At 40.0% G+C, this 22777-nt stretch overlaps 1 protein-coding gene across 3 annotated transcripts in view; it reads left to right on the top strand.

Annotated features, from left to right (window-relative positions):
• Positions 1 to 22777, top strand: part of MPP4 (MAGUK p55 scaffold protein 4) — a 56368-nt gene that overhangs the window by 30114 nt on the left and 3477 nt on the right. For 2 of the 3 annotated variants that reach the window (XM_063712963.1, XM_063712964.1), the window contains 5 exons: positions 13860 to 14030; positions 15319 to 15399; positions 20128 to 20221; positions 20610 to 20718; positions 22477 to 22611. In XM_063712963.1, coding sequence (XP_063569033.1) covers positions 13860 to 14030; positions 15319 to 15399; positions 20128 to 20221; positions 20610 to 20718; positions 22477 to 22611 — 590 coding nt within the window. Of the gene's footprint in view, positions 1 to 485; positions 504 to 3856; positions 3896 to 6093; positions 6115 to 9899; positions 9915 to 11730; positions 11773 to 13859; positions 14031 to 15318; positions 15400 to 20127; positions 20222 to 20609; positions 20719 to 22476; positions 22612 to 22777 lie in introns of all 3 variants that reach the window. The other variant, XM_002812745.6, reaches the window with a different exon arrangement.

Below are 22777 nucleotides of genomic sequence, written 5' to 3'. Positions count from 1 at the left end.
TTATTAATGAAGTGTTATTGATGTTAGTTTGCAGATGATTATTAAAAAGTTATTTACTGAAGGTGCACTTATAGTTGTCTTCCCTCTTTCTTTCCCTTCCTCCCTCCCTCCCTCCATCTCTCTGTCTTCTTTCCTTCCTTCCATTGAAAATTTGGGTTCCTAAAATATGCTGAAGTAAGCATGTTAATTCAGAAATTCATAGAATGCTACCCTTGTAGAACTAGCTGGGATGGAAAAGGGTGGGATTTACCAGAAGCAAGTAGATTCCCATTTCCAACAAGGCTCACAAATGTATCAGTTTTATAAGGTATTCATTTATCATTTTCTTACTAAATCTTCCCTAAATTTCTAGAGAATAAACCGAGAATACTAATTGCAATAATTTTTGCACATTACATTTCTTATTGTAAATTAATCTGAGAAACTATAGTACAGATATTGTGTTCTTTTTATCCCCCCTGCTTCAATCATTTGCTTGTACCCAGCAATTTCTATGGAAGAAGGTAAGAAATAGTATTTAGGAAAAAACTCTTATCTCCAAAGTCTTTTAGAAATTTCTTGTAGTTTAAAAAATTCACTTTAATTCAATTTAGCTATTTATTAAGCTCTTCCTATATACCTAGTAGTGTGATAGTCATTAATACCTTAATTTATAAAAATATGTCATTCAAAGATATGCATGCAAAGTATAATTGTCCTAACACTGAGAGGAATAAAGAAAAGAGAAGCAACATTTATATGCAGCTCCAGAGTTTAGCATAGCATATGGCAAGAACTTAATAAAAGCTGGAAACTGATGAGATGTTTTGTTTCAACTGCTTTATACACATTACCTAACAATAAAACCATAGTGAAATTATTATTATTATTCCCATGTTACGGATGAAGAGATTGACATCGAGAGAAGGTAAGAACAGTTGTCAGTAGTTGCAAACAGTGTAGTCTGGGTTCAAGATTCCCTCTGTCTAAAAGGCCCTGCATTAGGGAACAAATGGGACCTTCAGTTACTAGCCTTTCCCCTTCTCCATGCCCAACCGTCTGGGTGACTCATTATGATGGCTCTCTCTCTCTCTCTCTCTCTCCCTGTCTCCCTCTCTCCCTCTCTCTATCTCTCTCTCTCTCTCTCTCACACACACACACACACACACACACCCCAAAGCAAGACACTGTCTGCTTCCAGAGAGGGGAAAGAAGAGGTGTCCCCTTAGCCACCAACCACAGTTCATCCTTGAATTTGGAAAAGGAAACCAGAGAACTGCAGAATGACTTTTGAAGGCTGATCTATGGGAAAAACGATCCAATCTGTGTCCACTCCCCCCACCCCAAAAAAAAGGTGTATGACACAGGAAGGTGAGAGCAGAAGAAGAGGGAGAGAGGGGCAAGTCCAGGGTGCCTGCTTCTGGTTTTTCTACTCAGGGTCATGTTACAGGCTGCACTGTTAAGAGTTGTGAAGGAGAGCCTGGGCATAGCCCTTGGTGGGAGGGGGGAGCTGGGAACTGTATGGTAGTGGTGGGTGATAAGGCCCTGGTCTTAGCTTGAGCTTCCATAGCAAGATACCACAGACTAAGTGGCTTAAACAACAGATATTTATTTTCTCACAGTTCTGGAGGCTGGAAGTCTAAGATTAAGGTTCCAGCAGGGTTGGTTTCTGGTAAGGCCTCTCTTCTTGGCTTGCAGACAGCCACTTTCTTACTGTGTGCTCTTGTGGTGTTGCCTCTGTGCATCCTTAGAGAGAGAGTGAGAGAGAGAGGGAGAGAGAAAGGAGAGAGAAACAGAGAGAGAAAAGAAGAAGAAGAAGAAGAAGAGAGAGAGATCGATTGATCTGATGTGTTTTCTGCTTCTTATAAGGCCACCAGTTCTATCAAATTAAGGCCCCAGCGGCATGACCTCATTTAACCTTAATTACCTCCTTAAAGGCCCTCTCTCTAAATACAGCCATACTGAGGGCAAGGGCTTCAACATATGAATACTGGGGGGAACACAATTCAGTACATTATCCTAGCTGATAATGTGGAATCATTGATTTGGGGAGAACAAAATCAGTGGCCCTATCTTAGATCCCAGAGTCAAGTGTCAGAAAAGTCAGAGCTTCTTGTGCTGTTACTAGATAATCGTGCCTGGTTTTTGTACCTTCTTCTGTAAAATAAAAATGAAAATTGTAGTCTTTGTTTGCCCTAAAGAAAAACAACTTTGTTATGTCCTGGGAACTAATGAACTCACTGTTGTTATGGATGGCTAATAACAATCTAATTATTTAACTAGGAAATTAAATTAATCTAATTAATTAGGAAAATAATCTCTAAATGAATATAAGTAAACAAATGACAGTGCAGAAAATCTCAACCATGCCACTCATTTATCTGTGTCCCTACCTGTATGAGACAGTGTTATTTCATAAAATTTTTCATATTTCACTTAAAAACATTAATGAGTGATGTGGTTTTTAAGGGGTGGTGATAAGTGTTACTTTATAGTATAGCTTATTCTACAGACTATACTTTGGACTACACTTTTACAGACTATGTACTTTTGGAACATGTGTAAGCCTCATTTATTAAATCAGTATTTGTTGAGCACCTGGGATGTGCTGGGCACTGCTAGAAACAAGATGCAAAGTGCTGAAAGAAAAAAAAAATTCAGAACCTTTATTCAAATCAACTGTTTCGATATTTAAAAGAAAACTCAATTTAAGAAATAATTTATCATTTGCCCACTATGTGCAAAATACTGTACTAAGAGTCTGTAAAAACTAGTGAGGCAGTCCCCGTCTTCAAGAAGCTGTCTAGGAGAACAAAGAAGGCAAACCCCCGAAAGGTTATAGATGTAGAATAGATATGCAGTAGCAGACAGTTCAAGATAGTAGGAAGAAAATGCTCTGCAAGGGGGTATTCATTCTGATCAGTGTTTGGGATGGACCTAGAAGCATGATAGGCACAGGGAACAGTGTAAGCAAAGGCCGTAGTGTCCACTCTAATGGTAGCGTAAGATGCGTGAAGGAGAGAAGCAGATGACAACCTTCCAAGCTGGGTTTAGATCATGCTGTAGAGAGTTTTGAGAATTAGGATAAGTAGTTTTTAAAGTTATATTCCTTTATTCTCTTATATATACTTCAGCTAAAGGTAAAGAGAATTCACATTTATTGAGTACTTACCATATGCCCGTGCTTTTCATGCATTTTCTCAATCCTAGCCTATATGGTAGGTACTATTACTCTCCCCAGTTGCAGATGGAGAACAGAGGCTTAGAGGTCAACTAATTTGTGCAGCATTCAAAAGCCTATGGTTTTTAATTTTTAACCATTTATGTTATATAGCCTCCCACATCATACATTTTCATTTAATACAGGAGAGCCCTTTTTATCTCTCCAAGTAAGCAATAGTTGTAAATTTATCATAAGGTGGACTGAGTTTTATTGACATACATAATTTTATTTTTATTTTATGAGTTTTACTGACATATATAGGGAATTTTTTAAATTTTTTTATTTTTTTATTTTTTTTAAATTTTTAGATGGAGTTTCGCTCTTGTTGCCCAGGCTGGAGTGCAATGGCACTATCTCGATTCACTGCAACCTCTGCCTCCCGGGTTCAAATGATTCTCCTGCCTCAGCCTCCCATGTAGCTGGGATTATAGGCATGTGCTACCACGCCTGACTAATTTTTGTATTTTTAGTAGAGACAGGGTTTCACCATGTTGGTCAGGCTGGTCTCGAACTCTTGACCTCAGGTGATCCGCCTGCCTCGGCCTCCCAAAGTGCTGGGATCACAGGTGTGAGCCACTATGCCTGGTTGGGAATTTTGTTTTTAATGCAGACACATTTTAAATTCTGTTTCTCCCTTTCTATACTCTTTTATAGAAGATGACATGAAGATTGATGAGAAATGTGTGGAAGCAGGTAACATTTTCTCTTGATTGCTTTGCTGTTAGAAGAAATATGAAGCATGTCAATTATAGATTATCTGAAGCAGAGGTGTCCAAAGGGGCCATGGGCCTTTCCTCTGGGAGAAATGTGTAAAATGACCCTCCACCCCCATCTTTCTTCTGTAGTTCTGGCACTTGGAAGGAGAAGCTGTGGTAATGTCTCCAGGTTCCCACTGATCTACTAGAAAATGCTCTAGAAAGCAGTGCTTTGTAAATGATCTCAGGAACACTTAGTAACACTCAGCATATCAGATGGTAGAACACTTGGAAACCTCTGGTCTTTGTGAAACACCATAAAATATTGCAGTATCAAATTTTTAAAGAGCAATATATATATTTTATTATTAAGTTTGATGCCATCTTCTGGTGGATTCTAGTATAGATAAATAGTAGTAGTTTCCAAAATGATGAGACATGCATGAAAGTTTTTTACATTTCTATTCTTTAATTTTTTTGTAAATTGGGGAAAGATTTTTCAAATTTAGTGGCAGAACTAAGATTGGCTTAAGAATCACTAGGATTTTGTTAGGAGACCAGTTGGAGAACCTTAGTCTGACAGGTGAATCTGTCTTTGCTTTACAGGCTAGTCTAGTTTTTAGAAGTGAGAGAACAATGTAAAATTTTAAAACAGTGGGCATTTCAATGATTCACATATATTTTCCAGAGCAACAGCAGAATACTGCTGACATTATGTTTATTTTACCACGTATACGTTTTTTTAAACTTGCAGTAATATTCATTTCCTTTCTACAATTTCCATTATATTTTTATTAGGTAACAATTCACATAGTTCAAAATAACTACAAAGGTATATTCAGTAAGAGGTTCCTCTCTTTCCATGTTCTCCTACTCATTTTTCTTTCTTGGGGCAATAAATGTTAATAGTTTATTCAGTATCACCCCAGACATATTCTGTGCACATAAAAGCAGTGATGTGGCCGGGCGTGGTGGCTCACACCTGTAATCCTAGCACTTTGGGAGGCCGAGGTGGGCGGATCACGAGGTCAGCTGATTGAGACCATCCTGCCTAACACAGTGAAAGCCTGTCTCTACTAAAAAAAATAGAAAAAAAATTAGCCAGGCGTGGTGGCGGGCGCCTGTAATCCCAGCTACTCAGGAGGCTGAGGCAGGAGAATGGCGTGAACCCGGGAGGCGGAGCTTGCAGTGAGCCGAGATTGCGCCACTGCACTCCAGCCTGGGAGACAGAGTGAGACTCCAAAAAAAAAAAAAAAAAAAAAGCAATGATGTATATATTTCTCCTCCCCCCTTCATCACCCCCATCTTTTTTTCCAAATCCAAATGCACATAACCTTTGATAGCATGAAATACACACTGTTCTGTTCCTGGCTTTTCCAACTTAACATTCTATATCTTGGAGGTGACTCTATCTTAGCACATAAAGAGCCTTGTTTTATTTTTTTAACAGCTTATTGGTTATTGTATACTTATACAATCACTTATTTGTAGGCATTTGTGTTATGTCCATTTGTTTCTATTATAAATAGTGCTACAACGAATTGCTTTTTAAGTATATCATTTTACATGCATGAGAATACCTTAGATGCAGCATTGCCTGATCCAAGGACACATGCATTGGTAATGTTGCCATATATTTCAAATTAGCCTCCATGTATGTTTCTTAATCCTTAATCTCTCTTTAAAATGCTAACAAGAGTTGTTTTAACTAATGAGGAAGCTGGTTTATCTCACATCCTTCTCAGCCACCTGATCAAGCCTACGTAATCAAGTCATTCATATGCTCACTCTCGTCATCACCCCCATTTGTGGGTCCCCAACCCTTCAGGCAGGGTGCACCCCTCCTACATCAGCAAGCCCTCTGCAGCAAAGCTGAGCAGTATCCAACAATCTCTAGGGGTTTCCCTGACATTCCACTTTCCCCTTCCCTCTGAGCTGCTTTTTCCATTTTATTATTTTATTTATTTTAAGCTCCTGCTGCACCCCTGACTGTCTTCACAGCTCACCATGTCTTTCATTTAAAGCTGATATATGCCATAGAGACACCATCAATTTGACCTTGATTTAGGAAAAAAACTTAAAAAAGGTGGTGTATGGGCAGAAGTAGGGGGCCAGAGAATTAGACTTAAAATATAGACTCAGTGTAGATGGTCATGTAATAACATTTTTGATTTTTGCCTCCATGGAAAATCATAGATGAAGAAACATTTGAATCTGGTAAGTAAAATATGAGTATTTGGTACTGATTTTTAAATGAATATTCTAAATTTCAATGCAATTTATACACATATTTAGGGTTATAATAATTGTTTAAATATATCAACAGTAAAAAAATTAAAAAGTAACTGCATGTATCCCACATCATGTTGTCAACCTCAAATATACATTATAAAATTTATTTTTAATTTTAATTTTTAATTTTTTTGAGACAAGTTCTCTCTGTCACTCAGGCTGGAGTGCAGTGGTGTGATCATGGCTCATTGCAGCCTCGAATTCCTGAGCTCAAGCGAGCCTCCCACCTCAGCCTTCCAAATAGCTGGAACTACAGGCATATGCCATTATACTTAACTAATTTATTTATTTATTTTGAGACAGGGTCTCAGTCTGTTGCCCAAGCTGAGGTGCAAGTGGTATGATCATAGCTCACTGCAGCCTTGACTTCCTTGGCTCAGGTGATCCTCCCACTTTGGCCTCCCAGGTAGCTGAGACTACAGTGCCATGCCACCATGCATGGCTAATTTTTCAAGTTTTTGTAAATACGGGGTCTCACTGTGTTGCTCAGGCTTGTCTCCAACTCCAGGCCTCGAGTGGTTCTCCCACCTTGACCTCCCAAAGCGAGCTACCACACCTGGTCCCAATAAAATATATTTTAAAAAATACAGAAACAGTGCAGTTGTGAGATGTAGATTTTACCTTAACCAGTACTTCTCACAGGGCTAGTACTGTTCCTGATGCAGCATTTTGGAACTTTTTGGGAGCATTTTTTTAATTGTCACATTGATTGGGGATACTCCTGGCCTTTAACTGGTGTCTCTTGACCCACGTATCTTCTGAATGTCCTGCTGGACAAAACTCATTACAAATATAAAAGGGTCATTTTTCAACACACAAAAGTTTTCATAAGATTTAGCATGAGAAGCACAGTGGTTTAGAAGACAGTCATTACGGAGAGAGACATTCAAACAGAATGCAGGCATTGCCTTGCAATTATTGAATGATTTATTCCACGTATCTGGTTTATTCGATATTGCTAGTAAATAAACAGGAAAGTATATCTATACTGAATTAATTTTCTTTTTCTTTAATATATTTTTTGTTATTATTGATGACATATGGTAAGTATCAAGTGTCTGTCCCTCAAAGTAATGTTGACATCATTAAAAACAAAATAGGCCCCACAGAATTTTATTTTTAAACTGCAAACCTGCTGGGGCATGTTAACATGACTTATCCAATTCCAAGTATATTATTTTTCCTCATTTTCTCCCATTTCATTGGTCTCTAATTGCTTTGGCATATTATCTTTACCCCAGTTAAGGCAATTTCCTTCTTTCTCTTATCACATACAAATAAATCTAGCCTTTTATTACTTACCAAAACACTTTTTGTTCTAGTGTCCACCTGCTTCTTTTCTATTTTTCTGTACTTCATATAAGGAATATTTTCTGATTTTCTTACTTCTCTTGAATCCATGCTTCTTTGTTATAAGTAAATATTAATATAAGCATCTAGTAGTGTCTTAGGTCTTCCAAAGATGTTATGCCCAAGGATTTATATTTTGATACATATATATATATATATATATATATATATTTTTTTTTTTTTTTTTTTTTTTGAGACAGAGTCTCACTCTGTCACCCAGGCTGGAGTGCAGTGGTGTGATCTGGGCTCACTGCAATCACCACCCCCCAGGCTCAAGTGATTCTTGTGCCTCAGCTTCCTGAGTATTTGGGATTACAGGTGTGCACCACAACACCCAGCTAATTTTTGTATTTTTAGTAGAGACGGGTTTCCATGTTGCTCAGGCTAGTCTTGAACTCCTGATCTCAAGTGATCCATCTGCCTTGTATATATATACTTTTAAAAATATATGTATTTTTTAAATATAAATTACTTCTTTTAAAATGTTTTTTAATGTTACAGCTGGAGCATTGTATTGATTTTTTAAATTACATGTGTGGTAGATTATGCCATCTATTAATTTCCTTTCATAAAAGTAGAGAGATTGCTACAAATATTAGTTATAAAAAAAGAAAGCATTGAGACAGATGAGTTGTGAACCACTTTTCTAAATTATTTACATTTATGTTGTTTCAAAATTTCCTGTTTTCCATTAGATGGTTGGCCTGTTAGAAATAATTTAATTGATTATTTATACTTGCCCAGTGTTTGGGATTGGCTTAGTTTTTAATTCCTCTAGCTTATTCTCATCCTTCTTTGTTCTGTCCAACTGGAAAACACTCCACATGCGAAGGCTGTGGTTGAGGCCGGGGAGTGTTTGCGGGTCTGTGGAAGGAGAGGCAGTGGGTGAGACCACTGACTCCAGCCAGATTGGCCAGTTTGAACCCTGGGTTCATTACTCACTAACTGCGGCTTCTCTGGCTCTTAACCTCTCTGCCCTTCAGGTTCCTCACCTCTAAAATGGGAACAATAATTTATATGAATAAAGTGCTTAGAACAGTGCCTGGTACACAGGAAGTGCTACACAAGTATTAGCAGGCGTTATTATTGGGAAATCTTGTTCCTTGGGGGAGTCAGCAGCCAGTTCTTTGAGAACAGCACTGCAGAGGGAGGTGCCTACTGTAAAACGCCGCTTGTGGACTCCTCTCAGCTGGAAAAGTGAGAACTCTCAAGCATCCATACGTTCTGAACCCAGCTCTCTTAGGAGCTCCATTAAGGAACAATTAGCACCCAGCTGGCATATTTTCTAAGCATAGAACCCTTGGCATTCATTCCGTGAGGCTTAATTCTGTTACTTAGACTGCTTAGTGAGCAGTTAAGGTTCTTCAGTTTCGGTCTGTAGTCTGAATAAAGTATAGTATGACTTCCTTGAATTTCCCCAGGAGGTGACGAGGTGATTGTATAGTTTATTTAATCAGAAGCGTCATTTAAAAAAAAAAAAAAAAAAAAAGGCTGGACATGGTGGCTGACGCCCCTAATCTCAGCACTTTGGGATGCCGAGGCGGGCGGATCACTTGAGGTCAGGAGTTCGAAACCAGCCTGGCCAACATGATGAAACCCTGTCTCTACTAAAAATACAAAAATTAGCCATGCGTGGTGGCTCATGCCTATAATCCCAGCTACTCAGGAGGTTGAGGCAAGAGAATTGCTTGAACCCGGGAGACAGAGATTGCAGTGAGCCAAGATAGCGCCATTGCACTCCAGCCTGGGTGACAGAGGAGACTGCATCTCAAAACAAACCAAAACACAGAATACGGCTATTTTGTGATGTCTGAAAACAAAGAAAACAGTTTGCTTTGTATTTGGTTTCCTCTGTCTTCATGGGGCAGCTGGGGATGGAAGTGTGTGAGACCCAGGAAGGGGAAGGAATGAGGACCCTCGCTCGGGCCAGAGGCTGCTGCAGCACCAGCCCCAGCGCCATTTCTACCACTTCCTCCCCTTAACAGAGCTGCTGCAATACTGCCTCGGGGAGAGAGGAGAGAGAAGGCTCAAACCTGTTACTTTCCTTTAACTTCTCCCTTTGAAGCCCCATTTTGTGCCAATCAAGTAGAGTCTTCCTGGTTAAAAAGCCTTCAGGGAGAGTCTTGATAGGCAACTTTCAGAAAAAGTTACTGTCCCAAGCAGCCGAGTCAGGGCAAACCAGTTTCTCAGTCCCAATCATGTGGTGATCATTTGCCTTGCCAGGCCTTACCCGAGTTACCTTTTGCTAGTAGTGACGTGCATGTCTTGCTTATGTCATTTGCCTTGATTTGATGGCTAACATGATCTTCTTAAAGGCTTAACTTTTTCATGTCTGTTTCTGCACTTACCCAAATATCCAGAGGAACTTTCAGAAGGTAATTGTTTTTATTTCCTAGATATACCAAATAGAACTATGTTTAAGATCTTTCAGTGCCTCAAAAATGAATACTTGACCGGATAATGTTTAAGATGAAGATACGGTATTTGTTGTTGTTTATGGTTTTCCCCTCATATTTACATTTTTTCCCCAGGAAACACACTTCCAAACTAAGTTTGTGAGGTTCTCCAAGGATATGACATTTTGTGGGTGAAATCAATGATTAAATATTCAGTTTCATAGACAACATTTAAAAGAACAATAAAAATAATTAAGCTTTATGAACGTATCCCCAAGAAAACATTTCCTTTTAAACTTATTGACATATCTAAGTGAGAAAATGTACTTAGCTACCAGAAGATGGAATTGATATTGATTTTTTTTCTTTCTTTGTATTTTAAAACACTTTAAAAAAAAGGTTAAGAAAAAAGGTTGCATATGTCAGTTCATTCTATTAACAAATACTCTTTATATTTTATATATATGTTTATATTTGAGACAAAGTCTTTGTTGCCCAGGCTGGAGTGCAGTGGTGTGATCTCAGCTTACTGCAACCTCCATCTCCCAAGTTCAAGTGATTCTCCTGCCTCAGCCTCCTGAGTAGCTGGGACTACAGGCACAAGCCACCATGCCTGGCTAATTTTTTGTATTTTTAGTAAAGGCGGGGTTTCACTATGTTGGGCAGGCTGGTCTTGAACTCCTGACCTCAAGTGATCTGCCACCCTCGGCCTCCCAAAGTGCTAGGATTACAGGCATGAGCCACTGCACCTGGCCATATATTATTTCAATGATCAGAGCAGAGCTGTATATTTGAGAAGGAACTTAAGTAAAAAGTAATTTGAAAATAATTTTCTTACAACTTTTTTTTCTGGAGTTTTTTTCTGAGATCTCAATGAAAGGAGAAACAGGAGTTTGAACTATCTCTAGATGCTTCAGAGGCACTGGGCACAGTTTTCCTCATTTTGTCTCTCAGAGTCCTGGCCAGTCAGAAACATTTGGCAGCCACAGAGCAAATCTTATCTTATATAGAATGAACCCTTTTAAGAGGGAGAAAATAAAAACCCATATCTAGCAAAGAGATTAATTATAGGACTTGCAGAAAAAAAAAATTATAAACACAGTATGGTCAAGAACAAGGCCAGGCGTGGTGGCTCACACCTGTAATCCCAGCAGTTTGGGAGGCTGAGGTGGGTGGATCACCTGAGGTCAGGAGTTCAAGACCAGCCTGACCAACATGGTGAAACTCCATCTCTACTAAAAATACAAAAATTAGCCAGGCATGGTGGCGAGTGCCTGTAATCCCAGCAACTCGGGAGGCTGAGGCAGGAGAATCACTTGAACCCGGGAGGTAGAGGTTACAGTGAGCCGAGATCGTGCCATTGCACTCCAGCCTGGGCAACAAGAGCAGGGGGCTGGGCAGGGAGGGAGAAGACCAAAAAGCTACTTTAAGCTTATTTAAAGTTATATGATACCAAATCATAGTAAAAACATAAGAACTGGGTATGTATTTTTAAACATATCCTAAGGAAACTTATCTTAAAAAATTAATAAATTGGTTTTGGCTTTAACCACACTAGACAGAATACATTCAGTGTAATGCTCAAATTCTGTGAAGTGCGTCTCTATAGTTTGCTGTGTGTGAATAATAGGATGAAAAATGCTTAGAACATTCAGTGAGCCACTCAAGGATAAATTCAACTCTGATGCCATCTACTAAGGTGGTCACTTGAAAAGTTGAAAATGACTTCATGAATTTATTCTAAATAAACTTCTCGCTCTCACATATTCTGCTCCATCTGTTCTCTGCGTTTCAGACAAGGAGGAATTTGTTGGCTATGGTCAGAAGTTCTTTATAGGTAGGTGATAAATTAATAAGAAGTGGGTCTCTGTCACTTGTTAAATTATGTTTCCAAACCTGACAGTGTTTTGAAAGTTTCTTTTGCTAATGAACATTTCCAGACCTGTTCCTCATTCTAGTTTCCTTTTCTTTCTGTCCTTTTTTCTTGTCAATATTCTGATCTATTAATTATTCATTGTTATTCATCTAATTTCCACTGGGTATCTATTAATTACTCATCAAACACAAATCTTTTTGTTTTCTTCCAGACTGTTTCGTAACCTATTTATCTTATGCTAAAGAGACAAAGTCTCTGACTTTTAAACTTACTTCTTATGGCCACATTTCTATCATCTGTCACCTGGGCAGAGCTTTGTGAAGGACCAGGTACCACTCATCTAAGACCGCTCTGGGCTTCCTTCTATAGGGAGGCAGGGGAAAACTAGCAGAGCTGCAGGGTCTAGAAGGTTGGTTCCCAAGCTGGATGCATTTTGGAATCATCAGGGGAGCGTAAAAAAAAAAACAAGGGGCCACCTTTCTGTATTGCTTTCAGAATCATTCAGCCTAAAAGCTATTAGGTAGAGCTGAGCAGAGTAGGCAGCTACACAAAGGTGGAGAGTAAGGAGCATGAGCAGGGTGAAGAAGGCATCTGCGCAGGGGACAATGGTACCCTGCTGCAGATTGTCAGAGGCAGAGTAAAATCAATAGGTCAGCTGCCATCACTTGGCCTTTGATACCCGACAGGCTTTACAAAGATGCCCGCCTCATCTAGCTTGGGCTCTGACACTTTCTGCAAGGCTATCAACACTGTCTGTCCCCTATCTTGCACACTTAAGTGCCCTTGATTGATACAATAAGCAAATGTATTGAGGACAACAAGGGCCAGGGTTCTCACTGGTAGAGAAGGGAGTTATAAACATGGAAAGGGGAAGTCTAGAATGAATCCTGTAGTGTTGGATTGGCATTGTATGTACTGGTGTGAACTCATGGTTTTCAATATATAGACATACAAATATAGATCGAAATGTGCATGTGTATTTATATGTACACATAGAGTTGCTAATTCTGTCTACTGAGAGGACCTGGAAACAGCTCTGAAGATACCAGAAAGCCCTATGATTCGAAAGGCAGATTAAGCAGGAATCTAGGAGCTTAGAAATCATGACCCATGTGTCCAGCTTTGCACTGATCACATAGTCCTAAGCAACCACCTAACTTGTCTGTGTCTTAGTGAAACCACCTGGAAAATGTGAAAAATGAGCCTGCTGCACTCTTTCTACCCTGGCCCAAGCCACCCTCATCTCTCACCCAGACCACTGCAGTAGCTTCCTGACTGCTCTCTCCTGAGGCCACACTTGCTCTCCCTACGGTTTACACCAACCAGAGGAGTCTTTCAGAAACATGAATCAAATCATGTCACTGCCAACAGCTTCCCGTCACACTTCCACAGCAATCCAACACTTTCAGAGGCCCTTTGTGATCTGGCTCCAGCCACTTCCCCGACCCTATTTCCATACTCCCTGTTGCTTACTGCCCTGCAGCTATGCAGGCTTCCCTGCTGTTCCTCAAATGCTCCAAGCACAGTTCGTTTATCTGCACTTGCTGTTCTCTGCACTTGCTGTTCCCTTGGCCTGGCTTGCCTGTCTCTGCAGAGGCTTCCTGATCCGGCTCCCTGCCTTCCTCCTGATGTCTGCTCAATGCCAACCTTTCAGAGATACTCTAACCTTACTGCCTATCTAAAAAAGCACCCCCATCACTCTCTATCTACTTTGTCTTCTTACGAGTACTTATTTTTTGTTGTTTTTTATTTTTGTCTCTCTTCTTCTACAAAATGTAGATTTAATGAGAAAGTGGCCTTGGATTAGTTGAGCCCTCTATCGCCAGCACCCAAGACAATGCCTGGCCCAGAGCAGGTGCTAGATGGGCTAGCACAGGGGGCATTTTCATATTTTTCCCTCATATTACTTCCCATCTTCTAACTTCAGACAGACCTGACTATATTAATGAACACTTTAGGATCATGGTTGCTACATATTTCATCAGGTGTGAAGCTACAAGTGATCTCTCCTACCTGGTTCTTATGTTCTGTGCACTTCCCCTCCCTAGCTGGCTTCCGCCGCAGCATGCGCCTTTGTCGCAGGAAGTCTCACCTCAGCCCGCTGCATGCCAGCGTGTGCTGCACCGGCAGCTGCTACAGTGCAGTGGGTGCCCCTTACGAGGAGGTGGTGAGGTACCAGCGACGCCCTTCTGACAAGTACCGCCTCATAGTGCTCATGGGTATGTCCCAGCATGCACTGTCTCTCCTCCTCCTTGAGAAGTCTTCCTTCTAGATTCAGGTGTCTTGCATTGGGAATAATGGTGAAAGTAGAACTCTTTATGGACCCCCATACAAATACCTTTTTTAAAAAACAAAATAAAGCCATTGTACATGTGTGTTTATAAGTAACATTTTATTGTATCAAGCTTTTTAAAAAACCTACAAGTGAATGTGTTATGCCATGGTGTCTATGAACTATATAACCAGTATTATGATGTTGTTATGACTGAGATTTTTTTTTTTTGCCTGCTTAGAATTGTTCTGTAAACATAGATGAGTGTTTCCCCAGAAGATCATTAACCTGTATCATGAAAATAAATTCTGAACGTCCATTTCCCTGAGAAATGTGTTAAATTCTTAAAGTCCATTCCCCTAAGAAATTTGTAACTACTTCATTTAGAAAAGTATCTAACATCTTCTGGACTGTATCTTTGGTGCTTTATAAAGATCATGGCAAAGATAGTGCAGGAGTGACCTGCGTTTGTGACCATGACTTTTGCAAAGCTGGTCCCTGTAGCAGTAGCAACTTGTATCCTACTGCCTTCCCGTCTGCGTGTTTAGCTTCATGAGCAAGGCAGGTCCCTGTAGAGCAGAACGATGTACCTTACAGCTGGGACCAGCAATATCATTTGCAGGCCCCATTGTAAAATGCAAATGCAAGGGCCCCTTGTTAAAAAAATTATCAAAGATTTCAAGATGCAGTAGCAGAGAATTCATCCAAGCACAATAACCTTCTAAGCATGTGCCCTGTGTAACTGCACAGGTTCTATACCCATGAAGTCGGCCCTGCCTCCAGCCGGACATGGGGGTGCTGACTCGGTCATCTGTCAGGAATGTGCCCCTGAATTCTGTAAGTCACAGAACATATAATTGTTGATGCTGGTTTCTGGCTGTGACTTGATAAAAACTTCATATGAAGAAGAAAGGCAGAGCTCTCTGATTCTCTAAAATGAGACCAGCTAATTCTCATGGCATTCAACATTAGATGAAGTTTGCTGGGGCACAGGTTCCTGTGATTCCTTACCTCATTCCTGAATGTTGAAGCAATGTGGATTACTCCATGGGTCACTAGAAAAATTCCCAAGAGTTTTCTGGGGTTCTTCCAATTTATGAGAAAGGAAGTTACATAATTTCCCTAAAAATATTTGCTCTCAAGTTTCTTCAGTAGAAGGACTAAAATGATGATTCCATCACATAATTATATTTATCCACATCTGATGATTTCTGTATGTGACTTTTTGTGTTTAGGACCCTCTGGTGTTGGAGTAAATGAGCTCAGAAGACAACTTATTGAATTTAATCCCAGCCATTTTCAAAGTGCTGTGCCACGTATGTTTAGTTTTGCTTTCATAATGGTTTGTGTTTTGGTAAAACTTTCTTTGCTGATCTCATTTAACTATGTCATTCCATCTTTGTTGTAAAAGTATACAACACCAGGGATAGTTCTTAAGTATTTCTAACCATATTTATTTTAATAAGGAAAATTGACTTATTGGAATGTAGGCAGCTGGCTTTTAAAAGGGCTTTTTTCTTTTTTAAATTATTATTATACTTTAAGTTTTAGGGTACATGTGCACAATGTGCAGGTTTGTTACATATGTATACATGTGCCATGTTGGTGTGCTGCACTGATTAACTCTAGCATTAGGTATATCTCCTAATGCTATCCCTCCCCCCTCCCCCCACCATACAACAGTCTAAAACGGCTTTTTTCTATTTCTTAACAATTATAGGGATGGCCTTTCAGGCAAACTAATAGTTAGCAATAATAGTTAACATACACCCAGTGCTTACTATCTAAAAATTGATATATGCATATACAACTTTATATAAATTTATGAGTATGATTATAAAATACATAGCTTTTTAAAAAATGGTGTTTTCTGGCTGGGCACGGTGGCTCACTCCTGTAATCCCAGCACTTTGGGAGGCTGAAGTGGGTGGATCATCTGAGGTCAGGAGTTCAAGACCAGCTTGGCCAACATGGTGAAACCCTGTCTCTACTTAAAATACAAAAATTAGCTGGGTGTGGTGCTGCATACCTGTAATCCCAGCTACTCAGGAGGCTGAGACAGATAATCGCTTAAACCTGGGAGGCAGAGGTTGCAGTGAGCCGAGATCGCACCATTGCACTCCAGTCTGGGCGAGAAAGTGAGATTCCGACTCAAAAAAAAAAAGTGTTTTCTTATTTCCTTTTACTCGTAACTCCTTTATTTCTCCTAAGCTCCCCCTTCACTACTACCAGCTCCAAACCAACTCCTAAAACATAATCTTCCAGACTTTTCTCTATGTAGAGTTGTGTGAGTTTTTTACCCATTTAGAGTTGTTATATGAGGTTTTTTTTAAAGCTTTAAGACATTTGAGAGCTACAATTCTAAAAATAGAAGGAATTATTTGTTTCATGCTGAGATTCATCCTTCAAAAAAAACCTTTAAAATCACTCTAAGAAAACCTGTTTTATTGTAAAAATAGAAAAGATCAAGACTTGAGATAGAATTCCTGATTTCAAGAAAATAGAAAGTTCATAATAATGCATATTTATAATAATGTGTAATAATGCATCATTTCTAATATGTGTAAAAGGAAGTTAAAATTTTGACTGAGGCACTAAGATGCACATCTTTAAAGGAGGAATGTGAAAACAAGTTAAACTCTTCACACACCTTGAGGGTATAAAAGGCTTGGGGAGGGAGATTCATGGGGCTTTTCAGGGAGGCTTTTATTGTAGAGCTGTGCTGTGTGTTCCCGACCCACTGAGTGTGGGAAGAGTGCGTGGGTGTGCTTGCTTCCTCCTCCCCTCAAGGCAAGACAGAGGAACCTAGGGGGACCACTTGGAGAGCTTCCTATGTGTCTTCTGCACTTTGGGGGACACAGAAGAATGTTGTCCGAATTGCACCTGAAAACTCCAAAGGAGGAGAGCTTACAGGAAGTGGCCAATGGCTATAATTTGGGAAGTAGCTGTCCTTGTAGGGTCCATCACAGCTAGACTTGTGATGTTCCCCAAGGACCAGATCTGGGCGGGTAATGTACAAGAAAGTCAGCCCAGGGTTATATGATTCCTGCCCAGGAGGAAGCCTGAGGAGAAAAAGGCCAAAAGTGGACTCCCAAATATATCAGGCTTTGGAAGGAATCACAGATGATGAACTGGAATAGGAATGGACTTGAGAGGCCTTGTGTTGGTGATAGGGTTTGCAAAATAACCCAATATATCATTTAGGAGAGAAAGAGCCGGATTTAAGCATCTGCCAAATCTAAAGAAAGCCAATAGCAGCCAGAATCAGTATTTGCCAAACCAGAACCTTCCTTCCTGCTTTCCTCTCCCTCCCTGCACTCTAGCCTTAGAGAGTTCTAAACCAGTGGAAGTGAGATCTATCGGGGGCAGGGAGAAGCAGGAGCAGTAGAAATACGGTGAAAGGAAAGAGAAGTGACTCATACTCTCGTCTCGTGTCTGGCTCTCGTCTGGCTTCTCTGAGTGCAGGCTTCCCTGGTGCAGCAAATTTGAGCCAGATGTGTGGAGAAGCAGCCTAAAATCTAAGTGAAGTTTGTAATTTTGATGATTATGTGGGAATGGAATTTTAATTAGTCAGTCGAGACTGGATGATGAAAATGAAATTGTGGCATGAATGATGATAGACTTTTAAAATTAAACCTGAGTGAAAGAGTCATGGAAACTGCTAGTGTTTTTTGTTTTGTTCTGTTTGTGTGTGTGTGTGTGTGTGTGTGTGTGTGTGTTTTGTTTGTTTTTTTGTTTTAAGACGGAGTCTTGCTCTGTCGCCCAGGCTGGAGTGCAGTGGTGTGATCTTGGCTCACTGGAACCTCTGCCCCATGAGTTCAAGTGATTCTCCTGCCTCAGCCTCCTAAGTAGCTGAGATTACAGGCACCCACCACCATGCCCAGCTAATTTTTGTAGTTTTAGTAGGGATGGGGTTTCACCATGTTGGAGAGTCTGTTCTTGAACTCCTGAACTCAAGTGATCTGTCCACCTCAGCCTCCCAAAGTGCTGGAATTATAGGCATGAGCCACCGCGCCCGGCCAGGAAACTGCTAGAATTTTATGCAGGGGCTGGGGAAGATCTTGCCTCACAGAAGAGCCGTGGGAGACCAAGAAGTTGCTTTATGATCGCATCCCATAGGTTGTGCTTTCTGAAGTACTGCTTTCGTGTACAGGAATGGGCATTAATCTGAAAAGCAAAAACTACCAAATAAATCAACATTTTCCTTTTCTTTCTTTTTTTTTTTTTTTGTCTGTTTGTTTGTTTTGTTTTGTTTGAGATGGAGTCTCACTCCATTGCCCAAGCTGGAGTGCCGTGGTATGATCTCGGCTCACTGCAACCTCACCTCCTGGGTTCAAGCGATTCTCCTGCCTCAGCCTCCTGAGTAATTGGGATTACAGGCGTACATCACCATGCCCAGCTAATTTTTGTATTTTTAGTAGAGATGGGGTTTCACCATGTTGACCAGGCTGGTCTTGTGCTCCTGACCCCAGGTGATCCACCCGCCTTGGCCTCCCAAAATGCTGGGATTACAGGCATGAGCCACCATGCCCGGCCAAAATCACCATTTTTTGATAGTCTGAATAAAAATAAAATGCCCACAGAATATAGAAGAATTTTAAGAATATCAATGTAGAATTTTAATCATTCAAAGTGAGAACATACTGCTCATATTTTGCTTTTTAAATTGAAGTTTTAAGCTTAAAATGGATACCTCGAGTTATGCATGAATTCACAGACTTTAACCTACCATTTAAATATTAGTCCAATGGAAGCAAAGGAGAAGGAGTCATCTTGGGTTTAGATTGACATAATTCACTATCACCTGAGAGCTATAAGGTTTTACTAGAATTTCGTTTTAAGTAGGAAGCTATGGGAGATGTGATGTAACTGTAGGAACTCTAATGATCTGATGAGAGGCTTGAATAAGGAAAAAACAAAAATGACCCCAAGATGACATTTGCTTTTAGACCCCCTTGAAGGCTGGTAACTCCTTTGATAATTTAAGGTGGGTTTTGAGCTCCTACTTGATCATTTCCATGTATTGATATCATCAGATGTTGATCTACTCATCCTTAAACTTTGTCAGATGCAAATACACAAATTCTGTATGAATAAGGGGAACAAGTGGTAATGTAGATTAAGGGACTAGCTTTACAGTATATAGGATGCAGAGTTGAAACTGTCTTACTTATCTTTGTGTTTTCAGAACCTAACATGATACCTGGAACATAGTAGGCACTCAGTACACACTAGTTGAATAAATGAATGAGCAGACAACAAATAACTTTTAGATATTTGATGAACTCCTATATTCTATATGACCTGGCACTATTTAAGTTGAAGAGTCTGTAATCAAAGTGGCCATATCAAAGAATCAGACTGAATCTAGACTCAGCTAATCTTTCCCTTCTAGAGATCCCTAAAACGAATCACCACTCGGTTGGGTGTTAATGCATCTGGTCAAGATTGCAGAATGTCATGGGCTTTCTCCATTTCAAATTTGAGAATCTATTGTTGTAAAAAACATTCATCTAGAGGAGTCAGAACACATAGGTTCTAATTTCAACTTCACTTTTCATCAGTCTTATGAATGTGAGCAAGTTTCTCCAAAAGCTTTACTTATGAGTAAAATATAGACATTGACAGTTTACCTAAGATAAGAGTGTGGAAGATGAAATGAGATCATGGGAAATGCACTATCCAAATGTAAGATATTATTGGTATTGCTACCTGGAGGCTTTAGGCATCTAAAGGTTCACACATAATTCACTAGCACTTATTTTGAAGTAATAACAGGTGTTCCCTTAGGTCTTTCTTATGCTGGCTTAATACCTAGTGCATTCGTTTTCACACCATAAGCACTCAATGAAGGTTTATAGACTAACTGATTTTGATATAAGAACTTATTACCAATTCAGGCTTCTTCTTTTTAGTTCTAGCATTTTATCTATTTGATTATATAATTCATTTATTTATTTTGATTAGATATCTTTATTCAAATGCACATTGGTAATCAAAGAATTTTGAAGACACTGAAACCTTTCATTCCCTTTTTTTGATAGACACTACTCGTACTAAAAAGAGTTATGAAATGAATGGGCGTGAGTATCACTATGTGTCCAAGGAAACATTTGAAAGCCTCATACATAGTCACAGGTAAAGTAGAGGTCCAGAAGCTGATTCTTGCCTCTGGTTGTTTTACATTCGAAATAGATTCCCTATTTTTATGTATTTTCCAAAGCTCCTGGGTAATTCCTTTTGTTTCTGAGGAGTTAATCAAGAAATATACATCGATATACCAGCACACCAACTCACTGGGTTTGGAAAGGGAGCAGAATGGAGTTTGCAAACCTTGGAGAACTTGAGGAAATACATAAACTCTAGATATGCTCATTTTGTTCACCTCTTGAATATCTATTCATTCTTTCTGTGTTAATAAAGTCCACATATTTATATTCAACTCTAGTGCAGTTTATCCTCATGTTACTACTAATAATATTTTCCTTGTAGAAAGCGTTCTGTTTTGTTTGGCCTGCTCTTGCAGGATGCTGGAGTATGGTGAGTACAAAGGCCACCTGTATGGAACTAGTGTGGATGCTGTTCAAACAGTCCTTGTCGAAGGAAAGATCTGTGTCATGGACTTAGAGCCTCAGGTAGGTCCATGGTGGAATATTTATGTCCCCAAACAATGAATGCATATCATCCATTTTTTGTGCACACGCTGTAGGTTATAGTTGAGACATTTATTCTGTTAGCCTTTTAAGAATAAGGCCATTTCCCATATCTAAGATCTTACTTAACATGTCAGTTGACAACATTTTACTTTTAGTTGGGACAGAAGTCTTGCTTCTCAGACAGAAAAGCAGAACTGATTGGGTGGCCACAAAGAGAAGCAAGAATCTTTCTTGCTTTAACCTTGATCACAAAGGCATCAAGGTAACTTCTTGTGGAGTGAATAAGATGTTGTTTTGTACAAGGAGGTGAGGTTTCTATGTTGTCATATCTGTGGCTACCTTCCTGAGACCACATGTAGAATGGAGCAGGGGTGAGCAAGTTAAGGTAAGATAAAGAGCATGCAATCCATGGGCCCAATTTTTATGAACTTTGTATTTTCTTCGTGTGTGTGTGTGTGTGTGTGTGTGTGTGTGTGTGTATGTGTTTGTTTTGTTTTTTGCGACAAGGCCCTGCTCTGTCATCCAGACTAGAGTGCAGTGGCACGATCTTGGCTCACTGCAACCTCCACTTCCCGGGTTCAAGTAATTCTCGTGCCTCAGCCTCCCGAGTAGCTGGGACTACAAGCGCAAGCCACCATGCCTAGTTAATTTTTGTATTTTTAGTAGAGACAGGTTTTCACCATGTTTGCCAGGCTGGTCTGGCAATGGAACTCCTGGGCTCAAGTGATCCACCTGCCTCAGCCTCCCAAAGTGCTGGGATTATAGGCATGAGCTACTGCGCCCAGCCGTGTTTTCTTAGTCATTTAGAAATATAATTTCTATATTCTATATCAGAGGAAAACAGATGGTAGTAGTATCCAATGTGAGATAATAGCAAAAGGAAAGGGAAGTGAAGGTGAAACAGAGCTGATCCACCTTGAGAGTCTGTCTTTGTCTTTGTCATATGAGATCATGTATAGAATCCTACTCTCAGTAAATGAGATTCTCTCATGTATAGATTCTTACTCAGCTAGTAAGATTTCAGTTGCTAGTCATAGCTAATAAGAGTCAGGATTTGACCTTAATTTTGATTCTAAAACTCCATCTTCAAATTTTTTAAATGTTCATTTGTTTTTTAGAATTGAGGAGTTGAGGGTACATGAGACTATACTCTAAAAATAATTGCTAATCTCTGGTCTTAGAAATTTTGAGAAGCTTCATGTTCACTCTAGAAAGCCAGGACTTCTGTTTTTAAATGTGCATTTAGATCAGGTGCAGTGGCTCATGCCTATAATCCCAGCACTTTGGAAAGCCGAGATGGGAGGATTTCTTGAGGCCAGGTGTTTGAGACCAGTCTGGGCAACACAGTGAAACCCCATCTCTACTAAAAATACGAAAATTAGCTGGGTGTGGTGGCACATGCCTGTAATCCCAGCTACTAGAGAGGCTGAGGCACAAGAATTGCTTGAACTGGGAAGGCGGTAGTTGCAGTGAGCAGAGATCCCGTCACTGCGCTCCAGCCTGGGCAACATAATGAGACTTAAAAACAAAATAAAACAAAATAGCTGGGCATGGTGGCACATGCCTGTGGTCCCAGCTACTTGGGAGGCTGAGATGGGTGGATCGTTTGAGCCTGGGAAGCTGAGGCTACAGTGAACTGTGATTGCACCACAGCACTCCAGCCTGGGTGACAGAGCAAGACCATGTCTCAAAACAAAACAAACAAAAAATAAATGTGCATTTAAATTTTCTGTGTAGGATATTCAAGTGGTTCGAACCCATGAACTGAAGCCCTATGTCATATTTATAAAGCCATCGAATATGAGGTGTATGAAACAATCTCGGAAAAATGCCAAGATTATTACTGACTACTATGTGGACGTGAAGTTCAAGGTAAGAGCAAGTCAAAAACTACTGTATTGCTTTCAGTAGCTTCTGCGTGGGAGAGATCTGGGTTGGGCCGGGCCAAGGATCTCTGATCTCATTGTCCTCCTCCTCCTTTTTGACCCCCTCCCCAAAAGACCCTCAATAAAATGGTTTACTATCGTTTTATTTAAAA

The sequence above is a fragment of the Pongo abelii genome, chromosome 11 (genome assembly GCF_028885655.2).
Source record: "Pongo abelii isolate AG06213 chromosome 11, NHGRI_mPonAbe1-v2.0_pri, whole genome shotgun sequence".
In the NCBI taxonomy this organism is placed as follows: domain Eukaryota; kingdom Metazoa; phylum Chordata; class Mammalia; order Primates; family Hominidae; genus Pongo; species Pongo abelii.
The sequence above is the reverse complement of the archived record's forward strand: the minus strand, read 5'-3'. Positions and strand labels throughout refer to the sequence as shown.